At 40.8% G+C, this 24,064-nt stretch overlaps 1 protein-coding gene across 1 annotated transcript; it reads right to left on the reverse strand.

Moving 5' to 3' along the window:
- Positions 1-1,857: 1,857 nt before the first annotated feature.
- On the reverse strand, positions 1,858-21,931 carry LOC126385357 (adhesion G-protein coupled receptor G5-like). The gene is made up of 15 exons (XM_050036926.1): positions 21,867-21,931; positions 18,537-18,802; positions 15,822-16,011; positions 14,367-14,412; positions 13,970-14,084; positions 10,663-10,785; positions 10,321-10,428; positions 9,307-9,349; positions 9,072-9,176; positions 8,821-8,938; positions 6,763-6,765; positions 5,462-5,718; positions 5,263-5,362; positions 4,038-4,300; positions 1,858-2,459 (listed from the first exon to the last, which is right to left on the reverse strand). The coding sequence occupies exons 1-15, from the start codon at positions 21,928-21,930 to the stop codon at positions 2,332-2,334; spliced, it is 1,929 nt and encodes a 642-aa protein (XP_049892883.1). The 5' UTR covers position 21,931; the 3' UTR covers positions 1,858-2,331.
- Between the last annotated feature and the right edge of the window lie 2,133 nt (positions 21,932-24,064).

Below are 24,064 nucleotides of genomic sequence, written 5' to 3' on the forward strand. Positions count from 1 at the left end.
CACTGGGAAAAATTGCCTACAAGACTGATCAGTGCTCCTGGGGGTCTGGTATTGCTGCACTGTGGCTGCTAGATGCAGCTGGGGAAATGACTGTTGCACAGTAAAGCGACATTTTCTACCATGAAAAATCCTGAATAAAGGCTTCTCAATACAACTGGACATGCTCCAACAGGAATCAATCAATCAATCAATCAATTTTATTTATAAAGCCCAATATCACAAATCACAATTTGCCTCACAGGGCTTTACAGCATACGACATCCCTCTGTCCTTATGACCCTCGCAGCGGATAAGGAAAAACTCCCCAAAACTGGAAAGAAACAACATCAATGAAGAATTACATGTTTCCCTGATGTTTGCATGAAGCTACATGTAATAGTGTAGGCTATATAAACACTTTAAACGACATGCTTGGAGCAGTTGACCATATAAAGAAATTTATCACGGGCCGATGTCAGCTTGTCTCAAAAGTAGAAAAAACTTTTGAATTCATAACGGTTTGAAGCCTGATGTTTTCCACACAGGGATTACCTTTACATATGTTTACCTCATTATTTGAAACCTCATAATAGGTTCAGGGTGTTGATAGGCAGGCACTAGCTAGCGCTAGCATAGCTAGCTAGTTGAAATGTTGGCTACTCCCTCTACTGTGAAGTGATTGGCTGCATTAAAAGCTGATAAGTATTTGTCTGACAGGGGACTTTGGGCCCCTGATTGGCCACATTAAAAAAAATTATTGACAGAAATTCTGCCCTTTTGAGCTTGCACATGCGCACTTCTAAAACGGTGGCTCTCCAGCTCTGCAGGGGGATGATAATGACTTTTTCTTCTATGACATGTTAAATGTCTGCTGTGAAAAAGGTTTATTGATCAGTTTCTCGTGGGCGGCCATACTACTGTAAGTTGATTTACAGTAGAGAAGACTGTTTTTCCACAGTGCTTTACTATTTACAGTAACACATTCTGTGCGTTGTCCACAGTATCTTACTGTACATATTACAGCAAACTACTGTTTAGATTACAAAAACTGGTAACAGTGTAATTTTTCAAAGATCATTCAAAGAAAATTCTGTAATCAGTTTTTGAGTTATTTATTATGTGCATGTTCTCATGGGCAAGAGGGTGTTATGTCACCTGCAGTTTAAACTGTGTCCCTGGTACATTCAAACTATTATTACTACTGCAGTCTCTTTTGCTCCTTCCTGAGAGGCACCTCAGTGCAGCGGATTGATGGTCAGAAAGTTCCTTACGCTGTCAAAGGCAGTCAGTGGGTCGGCTTTGATGACCAGAGGAGCTATGATGCCAAGGTTCAGTACATGACTGTTGTGGAAAAACGCAGATATTTCAACAAGTCTCTCTACATGTGAGTTTTATTGTGTAACGTCTGACTGTCTCACAGGTGGACTATCTGAAGAGCAAGCGAATGGGAGGAGCTGCTGTGTGGACTCTGGATATGGATGACTTTTCTGGACAGTTCTGTGAACAGGGCAAATATCCACTGATATCACAATTAAAACATAAACTCAGTGAAGGTGAGGCACTTTAATCACCGTGTTACCCCACAGACTGATCTATTATTAGGGCTGGTAATCGCCAGAGAATCCCCAATAAGATATTATCACAATACTTAGGTCATGACACACAATATTATTGTGATATTGCGATATGCCGAGTATTGCGATAAAATATATTGCAATTTATTACCTTTTTTCCAACTGTAAATTATTTCCCCAAAGGAAAACTTTGTCAACATCAGTTTTACCTCATAAGATAAAGTTTTCAGTCTGTTCATGTGATTTTCATTGCAGTAAAATGTGATGCAAACACCATCATAAAACATTAGTCATAAATGCTGCATATACCTGACAAACTGAAATGTTGGTAGGTTCAACTCCCTCCGCGCAGCCATATTAAGCATTTACAATACAATACAATATCACCATGCATAATGTCGCGATACTATGCTGTATTGATTTTTTCCCCCACCCCTGGCGTCTACAGTGTTGCAGTCAGGGGTGAAACGTTCTTCTTTATTTTGTAATTTACTTAAGAAGACTGTATTTTTACATAAAAAGCTTGGCTGCGGGTGCCCTGATAGGTCACCGGGTAGAATGCGTACCATTAAGGCTGAGTACTTAACCTAGCGACACAGGTTCCACTCCGGCCCAGGCCCTTTGTTGCACATCATCTCCTGTATCTCCCTTGCCTTTCCTGTCTCTCTCCATTAAAAAAAAGCAGAAATGCAAAAGAAAAAGAAAAAGAAAAAGCTTGACTGCTGCAGCTTTGATTTTTCCTCTGTGTTATGTGTCACACCTTTTTTTTTAAGTCTATCTAACTCATCTCCTGGGCATGTAGCATGTGTTGCCTGGTAGACCCAGTACTGGTGCTGTCGAGAGCAGAGCCATCAGTCTCTTCCTGCATCCAGTCCAGCATATAGAGCCGCAGCATCAGGGTGAAACCTGGGAGAGCAGACAAGAACCAAGGTTCAATTATCCATTTATTTTTTCTATTAAATTTTTTTCAGGATCACTGGTTGCAGTCTAACTTAAAGGGACAGTTCACCCTAAAATGAAAAATACACATTTTAAGGCTTACCTGTGGTGCTATTCATCAATCTAGATTGTTTCAGTTTCAGTGTGGTGCTCAAAAATGTTGAAAAACTCAACAGCAATGTCCAGAAATCATGACCCGGTTACTCAAAATAATCCACAGACCTTGTTGTGAGCAGTTTCATCTAGGAACTATTTTCTTTCTATCAAACCACACCTGACAACAGTATCACCATGCAAAAGTATCTGCTCATGGACAAGAGGCTCGTGCTCATGACATCACAGGATGTAGACATTAATGGCTGCCTCCTCAGCTGAGCTGTAATGTTAGCTAGCTCAGTGGTGCTAGGTGAACATGAAATAGAGAGCTGAATGTCTAATTGTATAGAGAGATGTACTGATCTTCTCCTCTACATTGTAAAAAGAAAGCAAAGAAGTGTATTTTTCCGAAAATGCCTTAAAAATTTCAATACGTTTAGTGTAATATTTTTTGTGTATAATGTCAGCTCATAATACATCATACACCTTCTTTAAAATTCAAATGGAACAACTGTGAATGCAATGCATATTGTGTATGCATATTGTCACTTTTTGCGACCATGGAGCACCAGTGTGACTTGCAAATACTATTAATATGAACTGGAAAAATGTGTTTCCAGCTCACAGTGAATAGATCCTCATGTTTAAAGGCACAGCAGTAACAGTTTAACTTTGTGCTAACTGCTAACAACAACTGCTGACCGGAAGTTTCAAGTACACAGCGAAAACCTCATCACAGCTGGGTGCTTCGAAATAAAAGCACCAGTGGTTCTACTTTGAATTATTTGATTATAACAATACGTAATTTCACTTTATTTCAACAGTGCTTACTTTAACTTTATTGTAACAGTACTATAAGTAGCTACTTTGGCAGTAGCTATGTTTTAACTTTATTGTAACTGCAGTTCATTTAATAATTTTGTATTTTAGTAGTTAACAGTACTTCAAAGAACATTTCAAAATATTGTGGTATATTTTGTGTGTTGCGATATAGCCTGAAAATATTGCAATATTATTTTTAAGCCATATCACCTAGGCCTATATGTAAGCCTAACCAGTTACACTGTTAAACTGTAACATTTTAGCGAGTTGGCACAGGAAATTCTCTTACTGAACTATGAATATGAAGCAAAAATGGGGTCAATATGTGGAAACAGCTTTTCTCCTGATAGGCACCAGTAACAGCATGTCTGGATTTAGATCAGTATATTTGCCTAAGTTACAAATATGTGTCAGGTAAGATAATATAATGCCTGAAAATGTAAGTCTCTGTCCTGTTGAGATAGATCTCTCTAGTATGCTCTCTTATAAATGAGACAAAAACAATATGTAACAGTGCACACAAGATGATAGAAGCTGATAGCCAAGTTCCTCATACTTGCAGTATAACAACATCTCTGACAGAAGTCTATATTTGTTTACTTGGCACAGTGCACTCTAAACACAGACCTTGAAAAGAGTTGAAGATGCAGGAATGGAAGAAAACAGGGCCAAAGTCCAGGAAGGTCAGACCCCAAGTTGTCCCAAAAAGGCATATGAGGCCCCACAAGCTGAGAAAAGCCGAACGGTTCTGCCTCCATTCATCCCTGGTGCGGATCTCCCTGTTGACCAGGAAGAGCATCACGATTCCCGAGAACACCAGGATGGCCAGGATTGTCAAATTGGTGAAACAGTGGGCCAGCAAGGCCTTGTGGGTCTGTTTCATCCAGCACCTGGAAACACCAAATTCACTCAGAGAAGGAAAAGCAAATAATCACAAAGAGGACGATTTAAATGTCAGAATAAGGTTTCAATTAATTCAGCTTTGTCTAAAACATTTATTCCAACATCCTACCATCACCTATCGTCCAGGATAAGTGGTTAGGGATGTTTGTTGTCTAGAGAGTTCATATAGATGGAGAGGAGGGGCTTCAGGGTGGTTGTGCTGGCCTGGAACCAGCTTGTGGTGTACTGGGCCAGTTAAGAGAAGAAAAAGCTGGGCAGCTTCAAGGGAAAGGTAATGTTGGATGTTTCTTAAGTTTGTAATGCTGATTTTTAGAGTGTTGGATATCTTTTTGAGGTGTTTCTTAAAAGTTCTCGCTGGATCCAGACTAACTTCAAAGTATTAAATTTGATTGGGCATTGCATTTTTTTGCCTTAAATGTGAACCTTGGGATAGGATTGGATATTTAGTCTGATGGGAAAAAAAACAACAACAAAACACAGCGACATTTTTTATTCCTGTTTAGGGTGAGGCAGGAGTAAGTGAATGGAGCAAGAAAGTAGCAGAAGGGCCTGCTACTTTCTTGCTCCATTCACTTACTGGCATTTGAAAAAAAAGGTAAAATTAGAGAGTTTGGAGAAAAGTGCGATGGTTGGCAGTGTCAAATACCCTCTTAACATGGATGTGATGGTTTCTAGATAGCAGCAAGTCGTCTCTGTTGAGTGATTTGTTCTGAACCCAAACTGCACAGGATAGAGTGACATCACCAGTATTTGGGTATGCAGTTAGTTGCTCCTGCACCTTTTCAGCAACTTTAAAGATGACTGGTAATCTACTTACTGGTTTGCAGTTATTTCGTTTATGCAGGTTTCCAGCTACTGTGTTTGCTTTAATTTTTAAATAACAAAGGCACTACTGCATATGTTTCTCCAGAGAAAAAAAAATCAAATCTAATAAAATAATGTTGCTTACATCAGATTCAGATTGGAGGCATCTTCGTTTGGCCCAACCTCTTTGACTCCATAAATGTCACCGACTCTAGCCAGGATGATTATAGGAGCAACAGGGAGACCTGAAAAAAGTATTTGTTTAATGGTCATACATTAATATCAAATTTACCCTTATGTGCCATATAGTACATTTGTAGAAATATTACTTTAAACATGCTCACCAAAGCCGACCAGGTTCTCTATGTAGGGCTTATGGGAGGGGTTGAAACCCACGTAGATCAAGCGGAATGTGTGGAAAACTTCTATTCCCATCCAGGTGAAGGAGCTGAGTAGGGTGTAGTGGAGACCTGCCCCCACCCAGGTGCACGCACTCTCCCCCATGTTGGCCACATCCCCAGTAAAGAAGAAGAGCAGATTGAGGAAGGCGAGAGACACAGCTAAGCCCAGTTGGATGGATATGGACTGCTCCCTAGATCGCCTGGTGAAGGGAGAGTGGAATGAAAATGAGTAGCTAGGTTAGTTAATTCCTAATAATCTATCTTTTTTGACAAATAAAGATAAAGATATATAAAATATATCTTTTGTGGAGAGTGCTTCTTTAACCACCAGAAAACCCGAGGTTGGGCGCTGGGCACTACTCTTGTGCCTACTCTGAGCCAACTTTCAAAAGCACTGAGGCAAGTTGCGCCTGACGTTGCTACGCGACCATAACCATCCCCATATCATATCCCACTCACTAGAAATCCTGAGTGCAGAGCTGATCTTCTTCCACACGTTGTTTCTTCAGTGTGTATTAGGTCTAAAATATTTACCGTGGAACAGATGTAAATCTCTGGGTAGCCCTGCACTAAAATGATCAACTTTTCCTCCATATTTATCACAGACTGATATTTATGGAAGAAGGGAAAGGTATCTGTGGTCGGTTGTTCCCCGTCACATGACGTGGTGTGTGCTGCTGCATTCCAAAAGTTGAACTCTGTTTATCTCAGGGTGCAGCTATCACGCCCTGAAGAAACGGTGCTTGGAAATGCTTGCATGTTGCAGCAGCATCGCTCTCACTTTGGAGCACCTTTTGTCTGAAAACAATGAAAAACTGGCACAAAAAAAAACTGACATTGACTTTAAAATACTTGATGCCTTTCCCCGCAAACCCAAAGATTAAAAAGTATTTTAAAGTTATTTTAAAAGTGTGCCATGAATAAGTTAATTTCCCTTCAGTTCCTTGATTAACTAACATTAATGTTATTTGTTCTCAGCAAGTCAACACTTTTTTCCTCAGATCCACTTTGTTTGAACCAATCTAACATCTAACATCCAATCAAGTTGCAGGAGAGAACCGTGAAGAACAAACGTTAGTTTAGTGAGTTCCTGGGTAGGAAAAAATGACACCTAAGATCATTTCGTTAAAGCTGCAGTAGATAGAAAGCCTGAAAACGGTTGATTTTTGAGTCTCATCTGAGTTAGGTTTCGTTCGTCTCTGCCCTGAGCCCCTCCTACCAGATGAGCACGCGAGTATTTTAACCTACTTGGTTCCATTTCTCCTTCTCTGGGAGCCTTGGCTCTCCCTCACCACGCAGCAGCCCACCCCATCCCTCCCTCGCGGCCCCGCACATACTCCCGAGCCTCGGCTCTCCCTCACCGCGCAGCAGCCCGCCCTACACATACCCCGGAGGCTCGGCTCTCCCTCTCCGCGAAGAGCCCTCAGCTCCACTCCCACGGCTGACACTCGCGCCCTCTGGCCGGGCCCAGACCCACCTCACCCTTCCCCTCCCTCCGGGGCTCCGGGAAACCGAGTTCTGTCTTCCTTTTTTTGGGTTGTTTAGCCGTGTAGACAGTTGCTGTGCTGGAATAGCTATTTTACCTGGTGCACTGTTCGCCATTGCCGCTTGCTTTCTCCTTCTGCCGGCGGCACGGGAACGCGCATATGCAGTAGAATAGCCAATAGGAACGCAGTGGTCTGAGCTGACCTTTGATTGGTTGATGCACATCGGCACGATACTGATTCTTTAGAGGCTGAACACAGAGCCATGGTGAGGTGCAGAAACCTATTGTTTGTCTCAGACCACTTGATTTACATTATGCTCAGAGGATATTATAAAATTTTTACTCAATTATACCAAAACAGTGTTGCCTACTGGAGCTTTAATGTACTAAAACTATATGCTGGTAAACAAAAAAACAAATTGCAGTTTGCAAAATGTATGAGTTGAACAACTTTCAACTTTATTCCACATTTGAGGTCGAGTCAAGTCGAGGCTAACATAGTGAGCGAGCTAATGCTTAGCTAACATTAGCTGAACAGCTAAGGAAGTTTTTGGCAAACTTGTTTTAACAAATAGATGCAAATTTTAAAAAGGATTAATGATTTTTGTGAATTTAATATTGGCATAATATTTGTGGAAGAGCGTATTATGACTTGTTTAAGACTCAAAACTCAAAGTTTTAGATTTGGGACTTGCCTTTCTTGACTTAGGGCTTTGACTTGGGACTTAAGGTGCTGACACACCAAACCGACATCAAAGAACTAGTGGCGACGAAAGCCAACTGTTGCGTCGTCTACATTGCCTCACATTGCCCTGTGTCAGTTGCATTTGAACACACTACAAAGACTACATCCGGCGGCCAAGTAGCACGTACGTTTTGCGCCTGCGTGAGAGGAAATAACGCAAAAAGGGAAACTGGAAGTCCGAAGAATGCATGAGATAAACAAAGTAGCGGAGTGAGAGAGTGGTACATCCTGTCAGCCGAAGGGTTTCCTAACTGTGCAGCCGAGCACCGCAGCACCTCCACGGACTATTACATCCAGACGGTCCCGGTGTTTCCTCCGCAGGCTCTATTTAACTCAGCTTCACTCAGCTGCCTGACAAACCCGCTGCTTCTTCCCACTTTGACCTGAGTAATACACCGGGACTCGGTGCTCCAGTTGGATCCAAACGGAGAGCCGGTCATGCTGTGGCTATTCAGGTTAAAGTGGGAAGAAGGAGCGGATCTGTCTGGCAGCTGAGTGAAGTGGAGCCTGGTTAGCCCCGGTTTCACTACAGGCAGATTCACGCCCTACAGGGGCGAGGTAATAAAACCTAAACAGCCAATCAGATTGACCTCTCTCACCAACAAGCTCCGCCGCCGATTCAACATGCTCAATCGACCGAAAAGCCGCCGCCGCAGAAGTGCAGACGGTGCAGGACACACCGCAAAAACTAGGGTGACAGACGCTCACCGACGGCCCGACTTTGGTTGACGGCCAACTGTCGGCTTGGTGTGTCAGGGCCTTTAAATGTAAAGACTTGACACTTACTTGTGACTTCAAAACAATGACTTTGTCCCACTTCTGCTTTGTTGTGATAGTTTCTGACTAACATATCATACAGCTCAGGATAGACAATAGCTAAAGGAACAGCAGTGACGACACCAGTACCTCTCTGAAAAGTTCAAATACAGTCAGAGCCTCTGAAAAAAGATGCTGGGCGCAATACTTTTTCTCTAGGTGGCTGCATGTGGCCACATACACTCTCTCATCATTGAGAACAATTGAAAAAAGAAGATGGCGCATAGAAAAAAACCTGTGGACACAGGCCCTCACCTCTTTCTGCAGAGAAAAATGATGAATGTGACACAACTGATCACAGACATGGCACAGCCCAAAGATGTAATGATGGTCTGGGCCAGGAGGGGGCGCACTGGGCGAGGCTTCATTTGCAGTCAGAGGACATGTTTTGTAGGTTGGTAACAATGCTCGGTACGTACATTTTTTCTGCATCATGTTACTTTTTGTCTTAATTATTTGTTTGTGTCTAGTGTAAAAATTCGCAGTGTCTGCTGCATGACTCACCCCAAGTACAGTGAAGTAACCCAGATGGTTACAGAGGCACTCGGTTTGATTTGCTCCTTTCTGTTGGGTCTTGCATCCATCCACCAACCAAGTGACCTGCAACGGAGCTGCACAAAGACAAATACAGATTTAAACATAGTTAAATACCTTCTGTGGGAGGTAGGGTAAATAAATGGGGAAATAGACATATATGTTGAACAAATATTATTTATAAGGTTGGCTGTAAGGGGTTCAAACCTTTCCCGGTGTCCCAAGAAACACATTTCCTGGAATACATCTTCTGAAATAAAAAGGGAGAGAAAGATACATGAGCTGTGATCGCTTCCCATTAAGATCCTGTTCATTTTCAGTCATATTTACATTTCAAGGTAAACACTGCGATTCTTCACCTTCGATTCTGTCATGATTGAAAGACCTGCCACTGCTATATTCACATTATCCCTAAAGGCTCAGTCTGGGATATAATGTCAGAAATGGTTTGCAATATTCACAGCCATGTTTCCATTAGTGTACAATCACCTGAAACTAAAAATTGCTGTGTTTTTGTTACCTTAGAACGAGCTGTCTACATAAGGAGCAGGTGCTTCCCCACGGAAACCACCATGTTGTTTCTACAGTAGCCCAGAATGGATAAAAAAGACGCTGGCTATGGCAAGCCTTTTTAACAGCATTTAACAGCTTGACTGGATATATTTTGCAAATATCCATAGTTAAATTCTTCGTCCTCAAAATGAACATTTCAGATTTCCACAATGTTATTCCTTCTGGGACAAATGATGATGGTGTGACACTAAATGGTTGGTTAATGTGCATGCATGCATTGCATAGAGGAAGCAACAGCATCATCTATTTTTGCAAGACGTGAGGTAAGAAACCTTTGAGTGGTTTCTGTGTGTTCTGTGGGTACTGTGTGCCTGAGAGGCAGACAGCTTGAGGCAGACGTCATGGAACTGAAAAATACGTCTTGTTTTTTCATTAGCATCCGCGGCAAACCCAAACCCAACCAAAAATTGGTGAAAAATATCAAACTATACACTTCATAAGACCAATATATATGCACCATTACCCACAGTTAAACAGTGAGCAAGACTTAATTAGTTCACCAAAATAATTAAATTCACTGCATGTAACATCAAATACTATGTTTATGTGTTCATCAGATCAACAATAAAATTTGAAAGTACAGATTCAGACAACATAAAGTGGACATTGATCACACTGATCAGGGCACAAAAAAACATACAAACTTACAGGTATGACATTGTGGTGAAAGACAATCCTAATTGGCTCAGACAGATCAGTGATGACCTTGTTCTCTGCAGTGATTCCCACCACATCCACAAGAATCCTGTGACCCTTCTGGAAAACACACACACACACACACACACACACACACACACTCCTGTCCACTGATATAATGCAGCCTACATTTTTATACATGGCATGCCAGTGGAATTTGGGAATTTGTGTATTATTTTGAAGTCTAGGCTTTGATCAAGAAAAATGGCAGACAGGAAGCATATGCATGGAGTCATGCTGACATCTCTTCTCAGCTGCCTGTGTTACGGTAATTGAGAAGAAACAGAACCTTACCGGGCACAGGAATTTGTTTTTGAAGAAAGTGCAGACGACTTTGCTGGTCTTTTTTGAAGCTTGTTTCAGAGCATGGGGGATATAGACAGTGGTAGTGGACTCTGTAGATGCACCTTTAGAGGCCTGGAAAACAGAATATACACCGAAGAAGGATCACTGCACAGTTAGAGATGGCATAACAGCATTTGAGTCAATTCACTTTCAAGTCGATACATAAAAATTCATCACCATGCCACCTTTTGGAAGAAAACAATCTGGTGTTCAACATAGACGGCAACAGAATACACATACCTAATTTCTACTTAAAACAAATTTCTACTTCCTACTTTAAATTAATGACGCTATGCCAAAGAGTTGCTGTGTTGTTGAGTGCACCAACAGTAAATCCAAAAACCCCACATTTCTCGCATTTGTTTCCCTTCCATGTCATACAATAGATATAGACCAGACAGGCATTGCATCATCACCAGCTCTGTGTCCCCTTTTGGGGGAAAGAAACGCTCTGTCACATCAGGAGAGAAACGGGAAAATGCCGAAAAGTGGTTGTGTAGCTGGTTAACCAAGGCTTTCACATTGAATATTCAGTCCATTCTCATTCCAAAGTTGTCGAATACCCCCTGGTTTGTCAGTGATTTCGGCGTTAGACACAAACGCCAAAAGCCACCTTTCATGGAAGTATTAAATGCCAAGTGGGTGGCGTCAGTTTGTAATGTGGCCAGATGTAACCTTTTGCGGCAGTGTGATACACTGCTGGATGGTGTCAGGTTGAAACAATGCCAGTAACAACATAATATAAGGAGCTAGAGAGTCTGTATAGGGTGGGCTGGAGGGGAGGTGGATGGGTCCAATAAACGCTGGACTTTCACTGTGAGCCTGGTGTTTGCCTCCTGTATGAATGTAGAGCCAAACCATGATGTTTTTTCTAAACCTAACCACATGCTTTTGTTGATGTCCTGGCATTGGTTCTGGTGTCCCAGGACGTCAACGGCAGACGCAGGAGGATACCTAGCGCGTAATATGTAGACATGAAAGGCCGCTGACATAATGGCGATATGTGATGACTTGGGATGAGAACGTGTTGGAATATTTACCGTCAGTGTTGTAAATCGCTAACATTAAATTATGCTAGTGACAGTTACCACTGATGGATAGCGAATGTTAGCTTGAGTGAAAAGCTGCTGCAGTAGCCTAAAGTCATTAATTGTAGCAGCACAAGACTGTCACCTCCGACTAAATCCTAGTTTGGATCAAACTGGCTATTAACGGATTTGTTATTTACAGACAACACGCCTAACAAATATCTATGGATGTCTAGATAAGCAACATCTGGCCACTGGACTGAAGGGACATGATGGCAGTCAACCCTAATTTATTAAGGTATTGTGAAGGCTCAGATTCAGGCAAGGTCACAAAGAAACTAGACTAAAAAACAAACATTGGTTTAACAATAAATAAATGCATACAGACGTGTCAAAATTACAAACAAAAAATGTCAAATTGCACTGACTAAAGGATTTGGCTTTCTTTCCCCAAAAAGGCACAAGCTTGACATTTTGCAAAGTACCAGTATGTGCTGACTGTATGCTGCTGTAATTACTGTATTTCCACATTTTGAAGCTGATACTCACAATAAAAATCCTTGTGTTAACGAATAAAGGGATTCTGTCCATAGAAATGTTATAGCACTACATTTTGAAGCCACATGTGTCACATAGAAAAAATCAGCGAGCCTCCGAGCCTCTTGATGTGCCACAGCTGAGCAGCAGCTGAGCCATACCTGAGCAGCACTGCTCATGCAGGCTGCTCTAATCTGTTTACACAGGCGCCGAAAAGAAAAACCCTCAACAAGTTCCAAGATGCACATGCACTACTCATGCATGCAGTGTGACCTGGGCCTTACACCTCAGATGGGATAACATGATCATACCTCTGCAATCTCTGACAGCCATCTCAAAGTATTGGTTGTTTTTTTAACCAAGCTCGTTGGTTGTTATGGTCTGGTTGTTATGTGTCACAGACATGTACAGCACAACAGGAACCAGAGCTCCGTGATGACATTTTAGAAAATTCTTATTTAACGTTAGTTAGGTATCTGTTAAATAAACAAAGCAATATTTACTAAATTACTTTCAAAAGAACCACTGTCGGCATTAAGCCACCAAGATAAGCCACTGAGACTAACCATAGACAGTCAATGCGACTAACTACTTCCGCTCTTACACCGGAAGATTTACCCATAATAATCATTTCTACAGTAGCGCCCTCAGGAATAAGGTGAATAGTAAGCCCCTGATTCAAAATTGACAGGCACAGCCACAGGAATGAAACAGTGTACTGAGTTAAGCTGCATTAAACTTGAGTGGAAACAAGTCAAATCGATGCCTTCCAATGCTTTCTGTCCAATTCTGGGGGGGAATAGATTTTTAGTGGAAAAATTGATATTAATGTGAGTTAATCTCTGAATCACTTAGTTACAGTGAACTTAACTGAGAGACTAAGTGCTTTACCGTCCACCCCTAACCAGGAATGCTTGCTTTCTATCCATTGCTGCCTCTGAAGAAGAAATTCTAATTTTTTTCATCCTTAGCAATATTGTTACAGCTTTGTTTTCCAACATAAAACTAATCTTACTTTTTGGTCCATGGTTCCAGCAAAACAGGCATGAGATCATAAATAACTGATGTGGTTTGTGTTAGCGTCTCACAGGAAATGTGCTTCATTTTCTAATATTCAGCTAAAATGCGACTAAGACGGAAGTGGTGTGATGTCAATCTTGCTGATGTGGTCTGTGAAGGCTACAGCGTATAGGTTAACACATGACAATTCAGTGTGAATTCTGAAGTTCAAAGTTTACTCAACCGAAGAAGCACTTAACAGCACTGAGACCGCCCTGATTAAAGTCACTAACAACGTGCTATCATCCTCGGACTACGGTTTGATCATGCTTCTTTATCCCAGCGCTGCTTTTGACACCATTAACCATTCCACACTCATCACATGCCTCAGATCCACCCTTGGCATCACTGGCACTGCCCTCTCCTGGTTCCAGTCCTACCTTTCTGACAGACATCAATTCATCTCTATCAACAACTACAAGTCATCCATAGTTCCTGTCACCCACACTGTCCCCGAGGTGCTTGGACCCTTTCTCTCCATCCTTTACATGCTACCCCTTGGATAGATCCTCTGCTTTCAGTTGCTGACCCCTCTCTCTGGAATTCACACCACATAAAAAATGCCCCCACACTGTCAGCATTCAAGAAGGCCCTCAAAACCCACCCCACCTCATATTGTGTGCTTGTCTTACAGGTGATGTGACACTGTAGCCTCTGAAATCCTCTTTCATTTCCACCTCAGAGCTGTGAGCGCAGAGACTGTGCATAGTCCCTCCAGCCCAGGACATCCCCGCAGTCTCCTTAGTCCTGCACACATCAGCACACACCACTGTGATATTACATTAAAAACTGTGGTTTCAGTTGGTCATTCAAAAGAAGCAAGATCACTGTTGTTACCCCGACTCTAACATAGTAAAGTTTCACTTGCTGTTTGTTGTCAGAATTTCTCTTGATTACGTAAATATTTAACAACAGTAGCCTTAGCATTTACAACAAAGTCATGTGAGAAAGGATGTTGACCAAAAACTGCCATGCTACTTTGACAGTAAATGTGATGGTACATTTAAAAAAAAAGAGAAAGTAATTTACATGTTGACTTGGGATGATCCCTGGCTCTCTTGATCACATAATGCCTCTGAAACAGAAAACACAAACAAACAAAAAAACAAAGCTTTGAAACTGTTACAGTTTAATAGAAATCTGAATCTTAAGTCCATTTGTATGAACTCTGAAGTTTGGGCTGAATGAAGTTAAGTCTTTATGTCTTTATGTTTAAAAGGTAATCCATTAACTCTTAGATACATTTAAAAGAAGAAAAGGACATTCAGTGAGGTAACACTGACCTAGAGGAGCAGAATATAATACAGACAGTATTCACTTTATGTTCAGTCAGTAAAACCTTTAAATATATTCTAAACTAAGCACAAAAAGTAGGGAAATTTGTGTTTGGTAGATTATTTCTTTGTTGTAACAATGCTTCTTGGCAATAGATCTCATACCATTGGAAAGCCTGCTTATACACCTTCCCACTGCCTCCACCAAAAGATGTAACTCTATCAGTGCAGCAATCAGCAAAGCATTCTCCGCGTCTTCTCCACACTTTGACCCTACGATCCAACTGCCGTAGGCAGAATCTGGACTCATCACTGAACATAATGTTCCTCCACATGTTAAGGTGCCAGTGCAAGTGTTGCCGACACCAGCGCAAACGGGCCTGACGGTGAAGGGCAGTCATAGCAGGCCTCCTGGCAGCCCTATGAGACTGGAGATTGGCTGCGTCTGTTCCGGATTGTCTGGGCAGAGAGCCGTCAGCCATATCATCCTGCAAACCTTGACTGCATATTTGTAGAAGACTGCCTACGGTTCCTAAGTGCTGACAGGATGAGGAAACGGTCTTCTTGGGGTGCCATCTTCTTGGGATGCCCACTTCGCGGCCAGTGTCTGACATCACTCATTATGTGGAACTTGGCCTTCAGTTTTCAGATGGTGCTAGGGCTCACTCCAAATAATGCCACAACTTGGTTGGGCGGAACACCAGCTTGAAGTTGCCCTATCACACGGGCCCTATCCAGAACAGTCAAACGTGGCATGCCGATTCTTGGAGCAGACACCAACTGACCATTGTAGCACGGCCTATGCTCACAGGTGCTGACAATCAGAATCTCTTTATTGTCATTGTATGACTACAACGAAATTGAGGAGGCACCTGATTGTCAGCACCGGGGGGTACCAGAAGCTCAAAACAAGAGTCAATAGCAACAGCAAAAAAAAAAACCCAGCTGTTTTGCATTGGCAGAGAAGATTTGGCAAATTTTTCATGGGCGCAACCCACATACTTAGCTCTGCTGCTCATCCCACAAATGCATATTCCTTACAAATGTGGCTGCAATTAAAAGGGAAATAAACAGGCTTTCCAACGGTATAAGATGTATTGCCAAGAAGCACTGTTACAATAAAGAAATAATCTTCCAAACGCAAATTTCCTTACTTTTTGTGTTTAATTTATTTACACATGTACAACAGATACCATTCATTCTTCCTTACTGCAGTTGATGGAATATCCACTGAACATATAGGCTGTTCTTATTTTGTCAGTGACGTAATCAGCTTTGACCATTACATTCATGAGGCCATAGGCTGCTCCAGGTGTGCTGTAATCACCATCTGTGAGATCAGTGCAGCAGGAGCCCTGCAGGCTGGTCGGCCAGCACAGATAAAGGTTCTTTCCTCCAACCTGTACAACAAAACAAGAAAAACTAAAATGAGCAACCTTTATTAAGCTCTTTAACAAGGAATGCAGTTAGGCTGCCCAGAACCCATTTATTTTTCAAACACCAAGGAAAAAAATTGTAATGATGGATTTCTACTCCAACACTGGGTTCATGCTGGACACAGGAGTGCCGCTAAGTGCGCCATTTTTCTGTGGAGTGCTGACCATTTGCTTCTGGCGCCCATGTTAACTAATTGGACTGTTCACACTGGATGTGGCGTGGCCTGGCTGGCTCATGATCTGCAGTGATAGTAACAGCGTCTGGTCTAGTTTTTCTGCAAGCGAATCTGGCAAGAAAAGACACTGATAATCTGTTTTGAAGGATATAAAGGATATATTAGATATGATTAAAATTATCTGACTATGATAGATGACAGAAGATGCATCCTATGCTTCCACATATTTGTCAGTTTTGTCTAAACAGAGAGCGAAAAGGATAAGCAGGGACACACACACACACACACACACACAGATATAAGTGAACAGAGACTGAGTTCTATATGCGATTTAAACAGAGCAGAATCGCTTGATTAGGAGACTTTACAGTATTATGTGTTATTTCTTCAATCCAATGCAATGGATGAAGAATTTGAACGCAGAACCCATCTAATAGTAAATATGACAATAAATGGTCTTAACAGACCTTTTTCATTAAAGAATGACTTAATTTATTTTTCATTAATAGTTAACTCATATCAATAAATACAGTGATGGTTATAAACAAATTGAATATTGTGCACTGTATTTGTCATCACCACCCAACATATCCTCATTTCTGAAGTATGTCCAGAAAACAGTATGTTTAAAACCTCCTGAGATGAATATTCTTTGGACATAATCAATAGGATGCATTATAAGCTGATTGTATCATTAGAAAATCAAATCAGAAGTATAGCTATTCATTTTGCAGTTATTTTACGCTCAGATCGACCGTCTATTCCAAAGGACAGATTTTTTTTAAATAAATCCTGAGTAAAAGCTATAAATCTTTCATATGATTTTTTGACATGTATGAATAATATTACAAGTGATGTTTACATTAAAAACAGTTTAAACACAAATTATGTATGATAACAAAATTATTTCTAGACTGAAATGTGCCTTCCTCTTTGCCTCACAGTTCGCCATCCTTGTTTAAGAAAAAGTCTGCATCCTTGTAAAAACAAAAACAAAAGGGGTGTGTGTGGCTCTACGTCAGTCCGCTTTAGATGATGTGGAACCTACTAAGTGGCTTATAGACAACCAGTCAAAGTCTGAGTATAGAGTGCACCAGGGATAATGTTTTTTTGTAGGCCAACACGGAAGTTAGCTTCGCCCTGGTTCCCTTGTCAAAATGTCAATGGGATTTTTCTATTGGATTTTGGATTTTTGCAGAAAATAAGCTCTGTGGCAGATAAACATTTATGGTACTCACATGTTTTGTTCAGCAAGATAATCTGCACAAATAAACATCACTTTTATGATTTTTGAAGCCTAAGTATAAACCCCAGAAATAAGAAGCTAAGGATAGTCTTTAAACCAACCACACCATGCTCGCATGACTTAACATCACTACCACAACGAGGCTCTAAAGCCTTGTTCGACGTGAAGGCACCCTGAAGTCCCATTCAGCCACTTGTATGCAATTGCCCTTTCTTAAGAGACAGTAGAGTTTCAACATCCACAGTGGGGTATTTACTGAAGTATTTTATGTTGTAGAACAAACTGTGAAAGTCTCTTCAGCCTGTGTTAACCACAGACCTTATTTCAGATGGCCAACCAAAAAACAATTCAGAAAACTGACTTTGAGACGAGGGAACCATCAGAACAAAAATGTTAACTAATTTCTGGGTTTTAGGACGTATTCCTGGGGCACTCTATTGAGGTGGAGTCAGACAACAGTAGTCACAGATCTAGACATCCTAGAAATATTATGTCCACTGGAATGGATGGGGGATCTGAACTGGTTAGGCAATGTTGGCATAATTGTATGCGGTACACATTTTCTGTTTGTTCTTGCAATATATGCTTTTCACTTGGTAGGAAGTACAAACCTTAACCTACCTAGAAACCCACTTTATACTTTGAGCTAGACGACGCAGGGGGGCTGGAGCCTATCCCAACTGTCACTGGACGAGAGGCAGGGTACACCCCGGACAGGTCGCCAGACTATCGCAGGGCTAATATATAGACAGACAAACATTCACACTCATATTCACACCTATGGTTAGAATGGTTACAATTTAGAGTTACCAATTAACCTATTACCTATGACCGCTGATGGAGAACATGCAAACTCTGCACAGAAGGGCTCCCCCACCCTGGGTTTGAACCAGAAGCCCCCTTGCTGTGAGGCAACATTGCTAACCACTGCACCACCATGCCAGCTGGGTGGAAAATGACAGTTTAAAAAACAATAACCTTGGTTATATTAGTGTTTAGATGTTTCACCACATGGAAACTCCTCCATAAATCCTCATCTTGTCTCCTTCCTCCATTTTCTGTTTTACCTGCAGCATCAGCTGGTCCAGCAACGGCTCCCAATACACACAGAATTGAGTTTCCTCTTCTGATTCAAGTCCAAGCTCCTTGATGAGAATCACTTCAGACCGCCGACACTGGGCTGTGATCTGCCCATCAATGGACAGAGAGCTCTGATTAGCTGAGATTGAGATCCCACTACAGCCTGTGGAGAGGTTGACATTCAAGCTCAGGGGGCCCTTGCCGTGGCGCCAGGTGCCACAAAAATTCCAGTCAAGGTCGTTTTCACTGAAACCTGAAGGAAACAATAGGGACACACTGACAAAAGGTGGCTTGATGTTTGGTTTTCTTTTAAAGGTCCAGTGTGTAGGATTTGGGGGGGTATATTGGCAGAAATTGAATTGAATGTAATACAGTATAATAAATATGTTTTCTGTAATGTATATGACCTGAAAATACAAATTGTTGTGTTCTCCTCACTTTAAAATGAGCTGTTTAGTATATCTACATAGGGAGAGGGTCCTTGTTTATGGAAATAGCCAAGTTGCATCGTCATGTTTCTACTGTAGCCCAGAACGGACAAACCAAACACTGGCTCCAGATAAGTCCATTCACATTTTCGCGCTGGCCACCGTAGTAAGAAGCCCAGCTGCAATGTGCAGCATTGAAGTTACACTCGTTTGTAATGTGAAATTGCTTTACTCAGTGTTTCTAGTGGTTTAAATCACCAGGTGCATTTGTTTAGGAGGGGTAGAGACCGCTGTGGATAATTCAGCTTCTGGTGAAAACCTCCTAAATGTCTGGATTTTATGTTTTCGGAGAGAAAAAAGTGACCACACATTAGCATGTGTTGCACTAGCCGCCTGCAATGATTTGTAATGTAAAAATGTGTCACTCCGTGTTTCACTGTTTCAAATCACCAAGTCTGTTTCTTTTGGAGAGGGAGAGACCTCTGTGGATAATTTGGCTGTTGTTGTTTTCTTATTTTTTGCTCCTCTTTTTGGTAAGAGATCATTTAAGAGTGGTCGAGAGCGCACTTACCAAGAAAAGAGACAAACATGCGGGTTTCACAGTCCACAAATTGGTGCACAATCTGAGCAAACATAAGTTTGACATTTGAGAAACACTTAAAAAGCGCATGAATTTTATAAAATCAAACTTTGATTGTGTTTTGAAGTAATTATAATCAATGGATTATTACATTTCAGGGCTAAAAAAAGGTTTCTATTCGTGCTCCACTGATTCCCATTACTGTAATTTCAGTTACTGTGTGTTCCTCTGCTGACCAGTAGTGAAATGTAACTAAATACATTTACTCAAGTACTGTACTAAAGTACTAATCTGAGGTACTTTTACTTTACTTATTATTCTAATTGCATGCCTCCTTCTGCTTTTCCTTGTCTACACTTCAGAGGGAAATGTTGTATTTTTTTTACTCCACTACAATTATTTAACTTTAGTTAGCACAAACAATATGAAAATATACAAAGCACCTTAAATGATTAATTGATTGATTTGAGAATTAATTGATAACTATTTTGATAATAGTTTAAGTCATTTTTGATGCAAAAAACATTTCATACTTTCAGCATATCAGATACAAAGATTTGCTTTCATTTTGCATTATTGAATTATTTTATCTTTACAGATTTATTTAAACTTTTCTGCCTGAGTACTTTTTTCCTGATCATACTTACATACTTTTACTAACGTAACATTTTCAATGCATAGTTTTTGTAACAGAGTATTTTTACAGTGTGGTATTAGTAGTTTAACTTAAGTAAATTATCTAAATACTTCCATCACCACTGCTGATGACACGACAAATGTTTTGTCATTGCTGTTTTTATTTATTTCCTGTAACAGCAATACTGACGCTCACATTACATCATCAGGTTTACTTTGTTTAAGTTTATTTAACAGTACATTGATTTCTCTACTTCCCTACTACTGATTTCCCTACTTCTTCTTACAGCCTATCTGTGTCATCTCCGGTTCTTGAGTATGTGCCAGAGTCTTTGCACACGGCACAACACTTGCCCATAGTGTTAAAGGGGTCTTACCTATGCTAATAGCTTACTTATGATCAAGTGGGATTCATCATTCAGTACACTTGGGTAAGAGCAGATTTGGATGGTTAAGCACATTTGATGCATCTAAACCCAGTTGTTCAAAAAAATCTAATCTGGATTAGAATGATCCAGATTTGGAAATCCCATGTTTTGCTGTCTAGGATCAGATAATCCATTTTACTTTGTGTCGTTTTTTCAAAGCAACACTGGGAGGATCACTGTGATCCAGATACTAACTTTCCAAGTACTACTGTACTAGAAGGCTTCATAGTTAGCTTAATATCTAATTAATCACAGTAACAGTTTAACTTATCCAGCCTGATCCCCACTGGAATCAGGATAACACTGGTGTACCAATCCTACTAAAAAGACAACAACACATACCCTTACCACAACAGATGTGATATGAAATGATTTCTGAACATCATTTACCAAACCTAATAATCTTATTGACCGTCACTGGAGCTCATATATCCTCCCTTGCTTCAAGATACTGACCCTCACACAGTTCTGGGTACAAGTTAAACTGCGTTCTTGTGTCAGTAAATACTTTTATATTGTTTTAGGAGGCACTTGTGCCTAAAGCCCACAATGCTACACTTATCATGAAGTATAACATGGAACACATAATGGCAATTAGGACATCAGTTACAATTTTATTTTTGTCTTCATTTGATAGGACAGCTAGTAGCGTGAAAGGGGGAAAGAGAGGAGATGAAATGTAGAAAGGGCCACAGGTACCACTGTGGCCGGTGTGGCAAAGACTTAGCCTTTGTACTCCACCGAGTGAGCCACTGGGCACCCCATCAATTACAAATTTGATGACATATATGTCAACATGTACTAATACTAATACTGTTACAGGTAAAGTAAAAGCACTCTAAAGTCGCTCTGTTTTGTTCAAACATGCAAACAGCTACATGGTAAATGCTTTAAGATCTAATCAGATCATCATCATCCTCTACTCTACAGAAGAAACATGTGGTGCCATTTTTAAACCAAATCAAATCAATTTTATGTATACAGCACACTTAATAACAACCACAGCTGACCAAAGTGCTGTAAAAATGGATGGCACACAAATATAAAAGATTTAAATAGGCAGTTTTCTATCGTATGTTGCTTTTTATTGTCTCTTCTTGTATACTTCTACCCATAACAACATATACCACGTACAGGAGTCGACACAGCAGGGATACAGTGTTAGTAACACAGATGTGACAATGATATGTGGCCAAAAGAGTAACTTAAGATAAAGGTTTTTTTTTCCTAATGTGATTGTCTTACCTGTAGAGAGGAGGATGATCAAGATGAACACAACCCTCAGGTTATCTGTCAGCTGAGGCTCCATTGGTAACAGCTGTTATTGGGAAACAAAGAAAGAGAAATGCACTTGTAAAAGACAAACAAAATAGTTTAACTACCTGAAAAATTAAAGTCATTCATCAACATTTATGGCGAAGAGATAGTTACCTCAGTATGAGTTTTATCCCGAAATCTCTTACAGCTAAATCCGTTGTCTCACCTTAAATATACTTTGTTATCGCTTTATCACTTTGTATTCAAAACGAACTACCGGACTATAACTCAAACGTGGGAAAAAAGTAAAATACAAAACCTGAGGGAGGTGGCTGGTGTCACCTCCCCCTCAAGCAGCGCGCCACATGTGAGACCACACATTGGAGGACTCAGTTCTCTAGAAATGTTTGACAGAAAGCAACAATGTCCCCCACTGACAACATGGACCCCTTCTGTACATATGGAAGTGTGCAAATGTGTGCTCTATATGAACATCTGTATAAAAGTGTTTCCACTACACAGAGAGTGCAGGGTGTTTATGTATGTGCATTTAACACAACTTTTCCTTTACATGGAGCTTGATAACAGAACATCATTTACAGCTCAAAACACTAGAATCTCTGTCGCACAACATTTTAACTTGCTGAATTAGCGTGACATGTAAACTTACTCTCTCTCTGCCACCACAGTAGAAAGAAATTTGACAGCTGAAATAAGCATTGCTGAAAATACAGGAAATGTAAAGCACAAATGCATTACACTGCACTAAGCTGGGAGGGGAACTGTTAGTCTGTAAAAGGTGGACCTAGAAATGAACTACAAGGCTGTAAAAAGAAATGCTTTGCACTTTAAAGGCATAAAATTCTGAAAAAAGTTATACACAAGCATAAATTAAACCTTAAAGGGCGTAAGGTTTTGACATTTGAATGGTTTCTCTAGCTGAAAGTATGCAGAGGCAGTAGTTACATGGAAAAATGGGAGGAGCAACAGGAGAAAAACAGGAGAAGCATAATTACTTTTGTAGAGCAGGTGCTCAAGTGGAAAAAACAGCCTCCCCTCACTTTTTTTTTTTTGGTGCACGCAACATGCTGATGAAAACAAATAAATGAAAAATTGTGTGCACACAAAGTGCACACAATTTTGCTGGGAGGTTTCTATCTGCCAGCACTAGAGGGTTTCTTGAGGCCTGAGTACACACAGAACATTTGTGGACAGTAATGTGCAGGGGAAATGTCTACCTTACATATGAGGGGCCTGATTATCTATACTATACACCTAGCAGCTGGTACACAAGTACACTCATTTTGTACATTTATCATTTATTTATAACAAGCAACAACAAAACAGTTACACATTGTGCACACTTTAGTTGTCTATAAAGTAAATGACCATCACAATCGACAAAGCTTTACACAAAACTAAAAAACGCTGTTTTCTGAATAAATAAAATATTACACCAACAAATCTACCCTCCAAACTACAAAGTAGGCCTGTGCTCAGCTGCAGTTGCTAAATGTCCTCTCCTCTCCTCACTTTATTCTCCACTCTTTTCCTTTAAACAGCCATGCGCTAATACTTATAATTATCTCCTAAATAAGCTTTAATTATAGGCTACTTAAAGAAGCCCACAGAACAGATGCGTGGAGCACCGCACTCCTCATTTTCTCCATGGCTGCAAGCGATGCGTTCCGGTAGCGCTCGCGAGCGGTCGCTGTTTACTCGCGTTTTCATTTCGGCAAGCATGTTAACAGGTTAGAGCATTCACACCACATCCGTTCTACGCGCTGCACGAGTCGCGCTGCTTTCGCGAGCAAGCTCGAAAATAGAGGAGACGCCGATTTTTTTGCGCGAGTCGCGAGCGAATGGTCACGGTATTCAACAAAAAACCTAAGTTCGCGTGTGTTGAGACCTCTCTCGGCCACCGTAGACATCCTTCCCTTGGCGAGACCTGACAGGCACATGTTTCATGTACTTACCCATTTGTAGTGCTAAATATGCTAATAAAATAACCTTGCTAGATGGTTTGTTTTTTTTTGCCAATTCAGTATGTTGAATCAGCACCAGCAACTGCAGGTCCATCAATGACTGAAATCACTCTGATTGGCAGTTTAGCTCAATGAATGAGAAGAGAAACAGAAGTAAGGAAATTAAAGAAAGAGCTAGACCCAAGAGGAAGTGAGACTGAA

The sequence above is a fragment of the Epinephelus moara genome, chromosome 24 (assembly GCF_006386435.1).
Source record: "Epinephelus moara isolate mb chromosome 24, YSFRI_EMoa_1.0, whole genome shotgun sequence".
Lineage (NCBI taxonomy): Eukaryota > Metazoa > Chordata > Actinopteri > Perciformes > Serranidae > Epinephelus > Epinephelus moara.